Below are 15972 nucleotides of genomic sequence, written 5' to 3' on the forward strand. Positions count from 1 at the left end.
CTGGTATGATGTCTCAGTATTTCTTAAGAACCTTATACCTCTACAGTGAAAACCTAGCTACTTTAGGAAGGCAGAAGGTCTTTACACGGTATTCACTTTTTATTCCCCTTCCCTGAAGTTCATTACTGTGGAACCACTACAAACTTCTTAAAATCCAAAAGAAGTGTCTCTGTCCCATGCCAATCTGAGCATGCAGCCGAACAGGCTTAGACCATCTGCCCCTTACAGAAGAGTTTGGAATGCAGAGCTCTTGCCAGCTGTGAGCACCACAAGCATCTTTCTAGGCTTCATGCCCTGGCTTACCTGGGAGTCATTAAGGTGTCGGATTCTCTAGAAACATAGCAAGGAAAGACTGTAAACTATAGGGATTTTGAAGTTTTTCCTCTCCCATAAGGTTTCCTGGTGTTCCATAAATTACCTCAGCAAACAATGCTGAATACTTTTTGGCAGTGGTGTTCCACTTACCTAAAACTTCTGTTGCTACTCTTTATAGGACATTTTGTCTGCTTTATCTGACTCCTTTCCAAACTCAGCAAAAAAGGAGAGTAAGTTCAGGAAAACGTAACGTCCCCCACCAATGTTAACATCACCTCTAGTGATAAAATAATGAAAACTCTCCAAACCAGAACAATACAATTAACAAAGGACTATCTTATAAGTAGTGGAAGGTGTGACTAGAATTTTGTCAGGTCAAACCCTCACTACATTTAATTTGACAAATAAAATGAAGTTTCTTGAGTTTGCATTCTAGTCTTGCCAACTCTTTCTAAATAATCTGAGAATCAATTACAATTTTTATTACTAATTCCTTAATCATCTTTACCCCCATTTCATATTCCACAAACAATAGCTTCCTTATGCAAAGGAGGAAGAATGGAGTTTTGTAAAAAAAAAACAGAATTCCTTGTAGGTCATGGGAGAGTCTCATTTTCTGTAAAGAGCAGCTGACAAATATGATGAACATCTTGTCTTCTAGAGAACTTCTACATGCAGTGTGATGGGGAAACTGTTCTTGAGGAATGACAACCCATGGCTACTAAGGAAGTCCTCAGTTGTGCAACCACGTTGTTACAGTTTTATGAAAATTGTGCTTCCTACTGGTACAGAATTAAGAGATTCTGTAGCAAAATATTTTCAGACAACCACATGAACTCATGAACTAGTCAAGTAAAAATAATTTAAAATGAACTTTGAATTTAGCATACTTTGCAATGCAATGTAATTTACACCTTTGCTGAGGCAATGAAATTTCAAAGAAGTTTATATTTTGTATTGCTGGATCTTTGCAGGAGAAGAATACTTGAAAACTTCTTAAACATGTCCAAGTTCTGCTATGTGAGAAGCAAACAGACAAAACACGGAAAAACTACATGCCAAAGAACCGTCAAACCTTGGCAGAAAAAAAGAGGCACACATGCTGTTTCATAGGAAATAGCACTACAGTTCAGGCTGCTCAGTTCCTAACTGGAGTGTCCTCTGCTCTTCCCAAATCCCAAACTACCAAAGACTTACCTGTTCCTCTCCATCTCTCTTACACAACCACTATGGCAAGGAGTAATTAAAAAAAAAAAAACTATATAATAATAATCATCTTTTTATTTAGGGGGAAAAAACATCTTTGGGGTATCCCTTATCCTAAGAGAGAAAATAACCCCAAAAGGGCCAGTTTTTAACAGGAAGAAGCTAAATTACTGATGTCCAGTGACAGAACGTGTGGGAATCATTTGAAGCTGTGCCAGGGGAAGTTCAGAGTTGACACTGGGAAGCATTTCTTTACCAGGAGGGTGCTCAGACCTTGGAACAGGCTTCCTGGAGAAAGTGGTCAATGCCACAAGCCTGTCGGTGTTGAGGCATTGGGAAAATATCCTTAATAGTGTGCTTTAACTATTGGTCAGCGATGAAGTGGTCAGGCTAGTTGGTTTGGATGATTATTTTACATCACTTCTCTTCCTGAAATACTATATCCCATTCCATTCCATCCCGTTCCATTTCACTGCATGTGTAGCTCCAGAGGAGGAATCAAGAGAGCCACCATCTCTCATGCTCCAAAGTAAAGCACATAAAAATATCCCACAATATGTGCCCCAAAAGGGAGTTCTGGTGACAAGTTTCTGAAACACACACAAGGAACAGGATGTACATACAGGCAAGTTTTTTTAAGACCAGGTGTTTTTCACAATGCTGTTGAGTTGCTTCATGGCTGAAGGCTGACAAGTACATATGGTTACACATAATTGTCGCTTCCCAAGTTAAAACACATTTCAAAATAACCTTTTTAAGCTTCCTCTCTATAATTACTTAATTAAGAATTGAGTAATTAAGGTTGTGCTTCTGCTATAGCAGCCACATGCTATATACATCTGAAAGAATAAACCACCTATCTCACAAGAGTGCAGAATTCTCATTTTTAGTTATTCTGTTATTGATTGCCTGTATCATTACATCTCCCCAATGCTCAATGCCAACATTACCATCCATTCCTGACACAGAAATTGGTGTAAAGATTCATATAAGGATTTTGATCTCATATTTAAAATGTTGTTCAAATTTTTGTTCGGGTACCCAGAAAATTGTATAGGGAAATAACAGACACGTACTTTTAGGGAGCTGGGCTGGGACACTAGTTCATTATCCATATTCCTCTTGTCCTGGATGCTGACTGAATTCACACTCATGGATGCATGCCTTCCTTTGTTACTGTTGCCATCTACAGGAAATCTCGGGCAGAGTGTCTTTTTAGCAATGGTACTGCATGAGTAAAACCTCACAGAAAACTCTAAAAGGCAGGTGGAATAAAAGGCCATTCATTATCACCCAGTTTCCTCTTGAAAATAAAATAAAAAATTTTACTCACAGCATTCAGAATAAACATTGCAATATTTCTGTATTTTTACAGAAAATTTTAGTTTTCTTTCCACTCCCAATCCCACAATAGTCGATAAAATTTTGCCTGTTCCCAGAAATGAGGCGTAGTCTGTTAACTGAGGAGGACCTGAGGTGGTCTTGACCTCCTTGTTTTCAATCCTCCAAAGAACCCAGTTTATTAAAATACAGAAATGAAAATTTCATTTATAAACTAACTCTGTCAGGAAAAGAGGAGGCGTGTTTAACTTTGTGCCGCCTTGTTTAAGAACAAATATTGCTTACATAATGTACTTAGTATAAAGCCAGAAATCATAAAAAGCAAAGCAGTCCCATTTAAAGATAGGAGGATAAGCAGATAGGTGTTAGGGAACTCAGTCTTCAACCTCCTAATGGTAGTAGTAATCTGATTTCCTAGCAGGGTGTAAAAAACATAAAGTCAGCTTTACTCAAAATGCCCACAAAGCTTTCTTTGTTAGTTTAATTAATTAACAATTTATGTATTTGAGCTCAATATTACCCTTTTCAGAAGTCTTTCTTGTCTTTCCTTGCAAGATCCCTAGACTAAAATTGCTTTAGTATTTTAGGTTCTTAGATCAGGAAAGCTTGAAAAGCAGTTCCAATAAGGTAAGTCACACACACACAGATAGGTTCAGACCACTTGTGAAGGTATTTAATTTTAGATCACAGTAAATTATATCCCACAAGACTCGACCTCCACATTTTTCAGCTGTCTGTAGTCTGAAGCTCTGATTTACAAAAGTTAAGCATAATGTGATTGTAACTTTTCACAGAGCCCTCAATTTATTTAAAGTTTCAGAAATATTACTTATCAGTCAGCAGAATCCAGGAATAATTTGAGTCTAACAATCTGTGGGCAATTTTAGTCTTTTATATTGCAAGTGTATCTTCCATTCTGGTATTTTTCCTCATGTTGCAACTAATTGTAGCGCTTCGCTAACTATAATATAGTGGATGTGCCTTAATTACCTCTAACCATGTCCAGTTGTTTTCTGCTACAAAAAACCCTTTTCATATAGCATCTGTTTCTATGTCTCATCTCCATGTTATTTTGTAAGCTCACAGTCATACCATTTAACTAACTTCCCAAAATTTAGGCCACACACTGTAAAGATAGCTCATATAAACTCTTAGAGCAGCCGAAAAATACTCCCTGAAGATGTTTGTATATGACCATGGTCAATTACAGCCTTAGAGCACAGGACTTCCTCTCCTAAACATTTCTGTTTTCGAGAATCTGCATAACTGCTCACATTGAAAGGCAAGAATTCTCCCTAATAGTAAGAAGAGAGCAGGAAGGTTGTGTGTGTGTTCAAAGACAGTCCTTTCCTGCAGAATCCAACATTACTCTGGAATGAATTATGGGATGACATGGAGAGGGTCCTGTTCTGGCTAAAATGATGCTGTGTTTGAGGGGTGGACTTGAGCATGGACACTATCACAGAGGTTAAGGATGTGGAACAGGCAGTGTGATTAAAGTCTCTGGTATGGAGGATGATGGATGAAGTGTCAATATGGTAGGGCCAGGCAACTTGAGTGTCAGTCCCCCAAATCTACCAAGGCAAGAGCCATGTACTCACAGTGTAGGAATCAACCACTGGATGGCTGGAAACACCCTTTGTCCTGGGTCTTGAAAAGCAAGTCTTATGGGGGAGACTACACGAGAAACAATCGAGTCAGACAGTGGGATTAGTTTCCAAAGCAACCTCACTTGGGCCAAAGAGCAGTGTACTGAGTGGGAATGTCACATTTCCTGTCATGCACCAGCCTCTGGAAAGATCAAAGAATGCAATGGCTGGTAAAAGATCACACTGAGGGCAGTGGATGGTGGGACCTTCACACCTTTGGGTGCACATGCAGCAAAGGCAACCTGGTCAGTCAACGCCCAGGGACTGCCCACCAGCTGGTGTGACCCAGTCTAAACTTTTGTTTATTGTACAAGAGGATAAAGTTCCTGCAGTGAACATTAAAGACAAGCTGGGGAAAAAGAGACTGAGTTTTTCCTAAGTCAGGCAAAGGTAAACCTATCCCTGGGATTGTTTTTGCTTAGGGACCTGGATGCACATGGTGGGTCCTGTGAAAGGATAGAAAAGTCTGATATGTCTTAAAGGGACTTGATTTTGGGAAAATAAAGCAAATTAATTAAATTAATTACTGTGTAACACTGTGAATTATCACTTCCATGATGGCCCTATGCCCATCACCACACTGGCCACCCCATGATGACTGTCTGCAATACTGGATTTGTGGCTCTGACCCTGCCTCCCTTTTGGTCACACATTAATGAAGAATGAACTTTGATGGAACCATGAGCACAGCAGTGATGGATTCAGAACTGCTTTCCACAGGCAACAGTCCAACACCACAAACTTTCTGTCCTGCCTGAAAACTGGTTCTGACAGATGGAGCCCAGGGTCATGCAGTGAACTCAATGGGCTTTTACAGGGATGGTCCATAATTTAAGGGAATGTTATCTGTGTGTGTTTGTACCAAAAGACAGGAATGTAATGGAGTTTTGGGAAGTGGGACCTGGCATTACAGAAATTATATGGAATAAGGGATGCCTGTTGTGCTGACTTCAGTTGCAATCCAGTGAATTTTCTTCCCAGCAGCTGTTAGTGCTGTATTTTACATTCAGTGTGAGAATAATACTGCTAATACACTGATGTTCTGTTTGTTCCTGAGCAGTCTCATCTTAAACCCAGGACTTTTCAGTGCCTCACACTCTGCCAGTGAGGAGGTGTGGCAAGAAGCCAGGACAGGTGACTCAAGCTGGCCAAAGGGATATTCCATATCACAGATTAGCATGTCCAGTATATAAACAGGAGGAGACTGGCCAGGAGGGGCTGATCACTGCTGGGGGTGGGCTGAGTATCAGCAGGTGGTGAATAATTGCATTGTGCATCACTTATTTTGACTTTTTCCTCTCATTAAAAAAAAATTGTAATGACAATTATATTTTATTATAATCACTGTCACTTGCATTACTGAATTTTATTTAGTTTGTATTACACTGTTCTTACCTATACCCACATCTTTTTCTTTCCTGATTATCCTTCCCTGCATCCCATTGAGGGTGGGGAGTGAGGGAGGGGCTGGATGGTGCTTAGTTGCCACCTGGAGTGAAACCATAACAATTAGGGTGGTCAAAGTCCCCTCCAGCCTGGGCTTGAACACTTCCAGCAATGGGGCATCCACAACTTGTCTGTACAACCTGTACCTTCACTACCCTCATGGTGAATAATTTCTTCCTTATACAAAATAGCATAGAATTAAGACAATTTCTTCTCTATCATAAATAAATGGTTTACTAAGGCAACCAGATTTAAAAAGGTGTATATTTATTTTGGAAAAAAATAATTGTCCCACCCACCCTATTTGCTTATGTTCTTCCACTTCTAATGTGGGTGCTAATGTCAGACAGCCAGGTTATGTGTGAAAAGAGATTTATTGTTACACAGATGCAAGGCAGTTACATGCATTCCAGTTCCAAGAAAAGCAGGCAGTTCTACTCAGCTTCACCTCTTAATTTCTTGCTTGTATCTTCACTTCAAAGTCGCTGCATGGTGTCCACCTGTACTTGCTCTAAGTACAACTATGTGATGCAACACCAACTCCAGACATCAATTTATTTCTTCTTCTTCCCTTTCCCTTTCTTGCCTCCCTCTCCTTGCTGAAGGCTTTGATCACTACCTCCCATCTTCTGAGTTCTTGTTTTCAGTTTGGGAATGGTTTCTGCAGCATACAGCATCACTGATTTACCTAAAATACACAGAGAGATCAATGCATGACTGGTTTGTTAAGAATGGATGTAAAACCTGGGAGATCTGTTTCTGTCCCCTGGTACAGCAAGCAGTTTCTGAAAAATTCTTGGGGGAAAGAAAAAAAATGAAGGACTGATAAATGTCACAGTAGTCTGGAAAAACCATATAACCTGACAATCTCCCAAGTGTCTACATGCTTCCTGCTACTCTTTCCCTCCATCTCCTACTAGTCCAGAACACTGGGGACAGAATAATCAGGCAAAAGGTACATGCATTTTTAGAAAGGCACTACTGCCATCCAGCAGAACTCTGATTTTAAATCATCTCCCTCTGTCAGCACTCTTATGCTACTGTACACCGAGCACTCTTCTTGCTCTTTCATTAAGATATATACTGTTTCTCTTTGACATAGGGATTCATCTTCAGAAAAAAAGCAAAATATGAAATAGACATTTAAGATGAGTAATTTCTATTAGTTAGTTAAGGGCAGTTGCCTCATTGTTAATTTATGAAAATGGCCAGTGGAAAATTCAGTTTAACTCAGTATTGTGTTTTATCAATTTAGCATCCACACTGATGCACAGATGATGTATGTATCCTAAGAAAACAGTGGAATTTAGCTATTTAAGAACTAAACTGTTTTAAATGTCAACAAAGCAGTAAGCCAAAACTGAATACATGCTTTGCTCAATGCAGCAATCACACAATGTTCCCCATAAACCCCTCCAATGACACTGCTGCAGAAGCAGCAGAATCAAAGGCAACAGCATTTTACAAACTTTACTCAATGCTCATAACTTAATTTTATTGACTTATACAAACAATGAGATTTAATGGTAAACTGTAGGGTTTATAATAGTTAAAACTAATTAAGCAGGCTGTTAACATAAAATAAACCAAGTCTTCCTGGTTTATTAACAGGTGGGGTAGCTAAACTCAGGCACTCTACTCACGTGTTGGAAACTGAGGTAAACATGGGTTGCCATCATCTTGTTTGAGCTGGATTCTTACTCTACCTCTGTACTGCACGTCTCTGTTCCACTCTCTGGGATACATCTTGTTTTTCTGTCATACAAAAAGAGAAACGCATTACAACTTGCATTGGAAGACAAAACTGTTTCAGAGGCACTGCTGTGAACAGCTCCTGGCACTGAGCAATTTTGTGAGTAAACTGTTACAGGGACAATTTTATGTCCCCAGTGGTCTGGACCACAGGGTCACAGGTTTTTGTTTTTCTTCACTGCTGCAAACCCTTCTGGACACCTAGGGATAGCAAGTGATAGGGCACAATCACTGCTTTTGGCTAATTATAGCCTTCATTCTTCATGAAACATCACAGATTTCTCAGTACAGATGGTATGCACTGTCCAGACACTTCTGAAAAACAAAGTGATTTTGTACCAAGCTTTTGGGTACTTCTGGATGAGGGTCTATATTCTTCTCAGAAAAAATAACACTGTTCTAAATTAATAATTACTTAAGGAAATGACAGTGTGAAGTTACCTCTCTAGAAATCCAGACTCATTCCCTTAGGAAAAAGTAACCAATAAACTATTTAAAGAGCAACTATGTACTGCAATAAAAAGCTAACACTGTCTGCCTGAAACATAATTCCAAAGGACTATGAAGATTCCAATTATCAGAATCCTGTTTCTATACAAGACTCATTGCCAAAGGTCATTACATTCCATTAAAAATATTCATTTTTAAAACCTTAATTTGCAGAGTTGCAGCTTGTAAAACTAGCTTTTATTCAGATGCACTTTTAAGCATCCAGGAAAGTTTTCTAAGAAGGCTGGTAAAACATAAGTGATTTTTTATAAGCTTTAGAAGTAACATTGTCTGAGAGATCTGAGGTATTCCTGACTTGCATCAGATTTCCAACATTTACACAATGATTATGGTCAGTTATCATACAAAGCAAGCAAAGCTAGTAACAAAACTTCTGAACCACAAGTTATAAAAAATTATATGATGAGAGAATAGAGATGCATAACAAATTTGTGTGGTTTTTGTACGTGGGGACTTTTTTTTTTATTACCTCTAGTAACACATTGAATCCTACTGCTGCACATACATCTTGGATTTCTGTAGATGTGGGGTTTTCAACAGCCTGTTGAAACAATGTGTTAAAATTAATTAATTTTCAACTACAACCTGCCAATAAAGAAACCAGACCAGTATCCCACCCTATACTCAGTAATTAGGAAAAGCTGATGGGGAAAGAAAAGGTACAAATCTAGTGTAGAAGTCATTTGTCAGTGATGCTGTGCTTTAGAAAACATTAAAAAAGAGCTAAGCCATCAGGAAACAGATGAGATAGAATTCACTAGGACAGGGGAGCAAGTTAAAGAATTGCTTAGAAAAAGTAATTTAAGTTAAGAGCTATTATGTGTACAGAGATACCAAAAGGTGTCAATCAGAAACACAAGGACCTTATAGCAAGGACTGAGGGAGGAAAAAAGCGAGGGAGCAGATTCCTCCCATAGGCAGACCTTTGATAGGTGACTTGTATACTCAAGAAAGATTTTATTTAAAAAAAAAAACCCAAACCCTAAGCAGTAAGAAAAGCCCTTTATATTCCCAGAACTATTTGCTAAAATTATTACAAATGAGTGAGATGACAAAAAACTATTTCTGGACATGTCCAAAGCAGCAATAGCTACCATGCCTGTGTATCACATGGACAGGACACAGCATACAGGCTCATAGAGTCAGTCACTAGAACCCAATCGTTACCTGGCTTCTCTTTTCTGAATTGCTTTCAAATTCTGCAAACAGCTGAGGGTATTCAGCTCCTCATTACTTCGCCTGCTTGCTCATGGTGCTGCTCCCTTGAAAGCAAACACTTCAGCTCAGGGCTCTCCTACTAAATTCACATGCAGGCACTAGGTCACCTTCAAATACACTGTTATTTCCAAACCACGGGGGAATGGAAAGATCAGAGAGATTTATTTTCCAGCACTCTACACACTGCTAAACTGCAAAACAAAATGTCCTGTTTCCCTGCCACCCATGAAATTACCTTGTCTATAGGTATCCTTCTTCCTTCTGCTATTGTCTTCTTGTTATTCAAATAAGCTGGATAAATGCAGATGAATCTAAAAAGAGAAAACAGTGAGTTTAAGCAAGGTATATCAGCTCCTTAATGCTTATGCAGTATTTTCCTAGTAAAACAGAAAATAAATGTCATGGTTACAACACAGAAGTTCAGCAGCTTACAACAACCATTTATTTTCCCTAGACTGCTTAGTAGGATGCTGCAAAATCCCACTTTGAGTTATCATGGACATTGCATGACACCATTTTTTGGGGCACTACGTGTACAAGGGTCCCGAGACAAAAACAAAACAAATAAAAACCACGAGGCTGAAATAGAACCTTTTGACCTATTTCTTACAATTTTGAAACATGGAACACATGTCTTTCCCTGAAAAGAATTAACATTTCCCTGAAAAGAATTAACATTAAAGAAGATTTTACTACAGTACAGATCACCCCGGATTTGGGTACATTTATAACAGCTACTGAAACACTGGGCTCTTAGAGAATGGCTTAAGATTTTTCAATAGCATATACACAGGATTTCCAAGCATATACACAGGATTAGCGTGACAGAATCTCAATTATACTAATTAGAGAATTAAAAACCAGCTAGCTGAGACCAAAGGCACGTGGAAGAAGGCCCGCACTGATTTTAATAAGGATCTATGAGAGCATAGGAAAACAGATAAAATGAGTAAAACATCCCAAATCACCTCAACCACTGCTGCTTTCTCCTTCTCTTGGCCAGCAGTGTTCTGCACGCTTTGCTGCTACTGCCTTTATGAGCCACTAGCTCTGTTCTGCCTGGGAACTCCATTCTCCTCACTGACTTCCCAGCCACGCCGGTGTCACCGCCACCCCTCGTCCCGCAGGGATTTCATTTCAACCACCATCATCCCTCGCTCCACAGGGATTTACAGCACCACCCCTTGCTCCGCTCGCGTTTTCTGTTTCGAGAGCCCTGAGTGACACAACACAAGCAAGCCCCGACCCCAGACAAGCCGCTCTCACCGCACCTCTCCTTGTCCGCCGGGGACGCGGCGCCAGCGGCGGCGGCGGCCATGACAGCGGCGCCAGCCCCGCCCCGCGCCACGGCGGCGGGGAGGGCCCGCCCCAGCGGGCTCCGCGGGATTCTATTGGTCAGTGGCGCTGTCTGTCAAAAGCCGCAGCCTGTCAGGAGGCGCTACGTCATCGCCGCGGTCGCGCAGAGCGGCTTCCGCCAGGCTGAGGGAGTGGGGCGGGATGGCGGCGGGAAGGGCGGGAGCGGCGGGGGTACGCGGGGTGCTGTGGCGGACACACACATTCGGTGTGACACACACGCAGCCGGTGTGACACACACACAGCCGGTGTGACACACGCATTCGGTGTGACGGGCACCCGTGCACAATGGGCTGAAGCACGAGCCCAGAGGGCGGCCATGGGCCGCGTGAAGTGTGTCCGGAGCCGCCTGTGGTGCTCTTCACTCACGGAGCTCAAGCGGTGTCGGACTGAAAGAATGTTCTATCTGAGAAACGCCGCGAAATGCTTCGTATTACCACAGCTTCTTGTAAAATTGCATGAGAAAAACAGGCTAAAGGTTAAGGGAAGAACTACGGGGTCACACTGGGTCCTGGCCTGTGTCCCCGAGATCCTGAAAAGCCGCCTGGGAGCGATCCTGCATCCAGCTCTTGGGAGCAGGGCCTGGCCAGGTGACACCCACAGGTCCCTGCCGGCCTCAGCCGTTCATCACCCTGCGAATTTCACACGTATTTTGTGTACTCTTACTCGTCATACAGCAGCAATGTACCAGGACAAAGAATTGATGCTATCTATTCCTTATTTATCTGTGGCGGTGTCTTTTTAAATTTTTCTGCTCCACCAACACATCCAGCTGGCAGCAAAATATGGAAGAGGGAATGCTAAGACCCAGTTTACCACAGTGGTTGTGTCCCAGGGGAGAACTGCAAGTACCAGTCATGAAAACTTGGAAGAGTTAAGAGTTATGGAGAAGCTTCAGAAAGAATCAGGGCGGCACAGATTAAAAACTTATTGTCTCTTCAGGCTTTTGAAAGATGAGTTTTGTTGTCTTCTGTCTTTGCTCTCATTCTGTCAGAATGAATGCACTGTACAGAGTAGTGCAGAAAACACAAACAGCACAACTGTGTGGCATCAGCAGGAGCAAGCAGCTTTTGGAAATGTGACTGCAGCTCTCTGGGACCAGCTCAGCAACTTGGCAGCTCCTCACAAACATGACTCAACAAGGTCCTCAGCTGAAAAACAAGATTATGTAAATTAGGTGTGCCAGTTATGAAGGAAGTGTTTGATGCAATACTTGTCCAGTGCTAAAGACAGGTTTTTTGAGGGCTCTCTCCAGTTTATCATGAAACTGACCGATACAGAGGCAAGTGTAGCTTTCTTGGAGGTAATCCATCTACAGTAATTACTTAGAAATTTTGTTGCTTAGCAACAAAAGGTTCTCATCTTGTTAGCAGTAGCTTGATTTCCTGTGTTTTTCTTTCTTTGCACAGTGTTTTTATTTTAGATCTCCATTACTTGCACATACTTGTCTTTCTATTGAAAGACTTATTGAGATCCCTACCACCAAAATAGTGTCAAGAACTACCATTACCTTGGGAGTTGTCCTGTTGTTGAGGCTGTCACTGCTTAAATCTATGCATCAGCCAACATGGGCAGAAGCTTCTTCTGTCAACTGCTGTCATCTGCTTTTAGCAAGACAGATGTGGGCTGTCAGGAAGGAGAGGGGTGCTAAGTGCATAGTGTGTGCACAGGGTGAATGTGGACAAACCATGCACAATATAGTCATTGTCTCTGTGCAGGCATGAAGTGTGCAGGGCACGTTCATGGTCTGACCATCACATGAAACGTGGTCATCCTACACCTTTTTACTGCCATTTGGCTTGAACTATATGCATTGCCCTTTTCTTCTGGGACACAGAGGTCTGAACCAAACGGATATAAACATAAATCTCTCTCTGCAGGAGAGTGCTCGAGCAAGGCTTGAACTGAAGATCAAATATAATCTTTTAGGAAGTAATGCTAAGAAATATTTATTTGGCATTGCCACAACTTCATATTTTAAAAATAGAAATATAGGCTAAAACTTAATGAAAAATACTAAAATTTACTCCATACTATTCCCTTAGATTTCTACAGTAGTTTTAGTCCCTCAGTTAGATTGTAAAGCAATTTTTGTTGCATCTCCTTGAGAAGAAGTGCTCTGATACTATGTTAAAGGCAGGGAACACAGCTGCAGTTTTTGAGTACTATCATTGCATATTAAGATTGCCCTCAATCAGTCCAGTTAATACAGGACATTGGGAAAGGTTTTGTGTATTTTAATGTTGTTTTATATGGCAGTTGCATGTCATTTTTTTTCTTCAAATTCATGTAGCTTTTAAATACCAACATATTAATGGCTTATCTTGGAAAACAATATTTAAATTTAGTGTTGCAAAAGATACATAACGTGACAGCATTTGTGAAATAGAAAGGGTATGAAGACAAAAATTTATTTTCCACATCTTTTTCAGATGGAAAAATTTTTAAATTGTCAGAAACGGAGTTTGTGAAATTACAGACTGAATCAACATGGCAAACATAACTGACCACACAGGGGAAGCATGGGGTTTTTTTTCTGCAGATCTTGTTATTACTTACCAATCTCCTTTATAGGTGCTAGAATTCACAATATCTTGGAACTAGGATGCCTAAAATGAAGCAGTGAGTAGAGACATGTCAGTTTAATCCCCATCATCATTGTAGAATGACTTTACTGAGTATATGGCATTCAATCACTGAATTTGTTCTAGTGGCATAAGAAATACATTTCAAAGTTGAATTCTGCATATTTTCAGCCTGAGGAATTCAGAGACAGAAGCAGGTCACAAAGCATTCCAGCTCCGGCACACTGTAGCTGTGTTTCCCAAGTATCTGCTGATCCTGGACTCAGACATGGAACGGAGCACTCAACACCTGACAGGTTTTAAACAATTTAAAGTAGTATGAAGAGAAGGTACAATTGCTGGTGAGGACAGGACTTGTACACAACTGCAGCAAAACATCAAGACCACAGATTGGTCTTGATGGAGAGTAGTAGCAGGGATCCTGGTCTTGGAAAGCTTTGTAGAACTTGCTGAGGTTATTCCTGTATCTGTGGCCACTGCAGTGCTAGGAAAGGGGTAGGAAATGAAAATTACACTATGAAACCCTAAAGCTGAGAATTCTGTCTCTGTAGACACTGTCACCAGCAAGTCAGGTTCCTGACTGAGACTCTATTTTTACTATTAATGGTGTTGGGGGAAAAAAAAAAAACAAAAAACAAAAAACAAACAAAAAAAAATCCCCAACAAAACCTAAAGAACTCCCTCAGTCCTCAAAGAAAACCCTTCCCAAACAAAACAACCCAGCAACAAATGCCCTTTAAAAATATAAAATAGCAATTCAAAGTGGTTGTGATAGATTGCTGCAATTCACCTGGGGTAAATGCAAATACCCTAACTGGAAGTGGGAGCTCAAGAAAGCGGAGATGATTTGAGGTGACACAGTTGTTTGTGACACAGTGTTTTACTGGGAGTGTCAAATACACCTTATTCAGACCTTGTATCCATGTTCAGTTTCTTCTTACTTGAGGCTACACTCCATAGTCTAAACATGCTAAAAATACCTATGTAATAACGGGACTAGTGAAGTTATTCAGGAGAGGACCCATTTTCACCTGGATTGGTGGAACAGCTCTGTAGTGGATTGCAGATAAAACACAGAACAGGGATGTAGAGGAAAATTTTGATTTGTTCAATGATCACTGAAGGGAAGGGGCAACATGGAAAGGATTTACTTCACAGTTTTTGGAAATGAGAATTCCAGAAGGATATTTTTAAGTAATAAGGGCTGGGGGAAAAAACTACAAAACTTTCATTGTGAAAAATGATTCATGAATTATGACTCAAGTTGGAAGTAACAGGCTGGTCTGTCCAACACTGAATTTTCAACAGCATAGAGAGAAAATTATGCTTTCATTTAGTTTCATTTTGCTGGTACTTACTTACCATGAGACGTCAATATGCAGAATTAACCACTAATTGCCACTTTTACAGGACTGTATGCTCCATTTTCCCAGAGCAAGGGGTGTCGCTACCCATGGCAGAGTTTCAACCCAGAACTAGATGATTTCTAAGGTCCCACTCTACTCAAGCCATTCTGTGATTCTGTGATTTTAAATCCATAGAGTACCTTTCAGTTGTACTGATTCAGAATCCTGTCTGCTACAGAAGTGTTATCAGAAGAGGCACTGTCTCGTGCCCATACAGGGAACACCAACAAAACATTCTTTATGAATCAGCAGAAGCACCACTTCTGTTCATCTCAACGGCAGGGGACTATAAAAGTCAATATCTTATTTAAGGAGTGTGGGATGTTCTAAAGCCACGTTTCAATCTGTGTAAGAGCTGCACCACCAAGAGTAGCTGACAAGTGGCCTTGAAATAACCAGCCTGACTTGTACAGTGTTTGGAGCTAAAAGTCTTTTGGATTATGTCACCTAACCTGAAGCCTTGACTTGTAAAGATTAATGTACGAAGTACAGCAAACAACATATACAGTGTTTCACTAAGATCCTGAGGAGAATGCTGGGCACATTGTGAAGATGCTATCCAAATCCCTATTAGTTGGCCACAATGGAACTGGCAAAATGGAAAACCATAGATTTCTACACATCTCTCATTCCTTCTGATTGCAAAGACTGTATCTCTTAAGTACAGAGCTCAGTTTTACACCCATTCTTTGTCCTTCTGTTTTAGCTTTGTAAAGCAGCTGACAGCTGTGTAAATTCACACAGCTGTGTAGAGTCAGCTTCCAAGATTAAAAGAAACCATCAGTCATCTGTGTGTGATACAGTAATACAGTATTTGTTCTGAATTCACAGCTTTCACTTCAGCTAAATATTCACTTCTAACAAGTCCAAACGATTTATGTTCTGGTTTTGGCTGGGATAGTTAATTTTCTTTCTAGTAAGTAGTATAGTAGTACTGTGTTTTGAATTTAGTATGAGAATGTTGAAAATGCACTGATGTTTTTGTTGCTAAAGTAAGTTTCTCATGCCCTGCCAGGAAGAGAACTGAGAGGTACAAGTTGAGGGGGGACATGTAAAACAACCAAAGGGTTATTTCCAGACCTTATGGCATCATGCTGAGGATACCTGTGGAGAAAGTGAGCTGCAGGCTCATGCTCAGATATTGCCTAGGAATAAGTCAGCAAGTGGTAAGCAACTATATTGTGACTCAAT

At 40.6% G+C, this 15972-nt stretch overlaps 1 protein-coding gene across 2 annotated transcripts; it reads right to left on the bottom strand.

The window, feature by feature from the left end:
* Positions 1-6312: 6312 nt before the first annotated feature.
* Positions 6313-10778, bottom strand: SRP19 (signal recognition particle 19). 2 transcript variants are annotated; one of them, XM_021524807.3, is made up of 5 exons: positions 10709-10778; positions 9673-9748; positions 8689-8760; positions 7601-7712; positions 6313-6645 (listed from the first exon to the last, which is right to left on the bottom strand). In XM_021524807.3, the coding sequence occupies exons 1-5, from the start codon at positions 10753-10755 to the stop codon at positions 6512-6514; spliced, it is 441 nt and encodes a 146-aa protein (XP_021380482.1). In that variant the 5' UTR covers positions 10756-10778; the 3' UTR covers positions 6313-6511. The 2 variants fall into 2 exon arrangements, with proteins under 2 accessions (XP_021380482.1, XP_085424289.1); XM_085568163.1 differs by having other exon boundaries at positions 10406-10778.
* Between the last annotated feature and the right edge of the window lie 5194 nt (positions 10779-15972).

Source organism: Lonchura striata, chromosome Z (assembly GCF_050655825.1).
Source record: "Lonchura striata isolate lonStrDom1 chromosome Z, ASM5065582v1, whole genome shotgun sequence".
NCBI classification, from domain to species: Eukaryota; Metazoa; Chordata; class Aves; order Passeriformes; family Estrildidae; genus Lonchura; species Lonchura striata.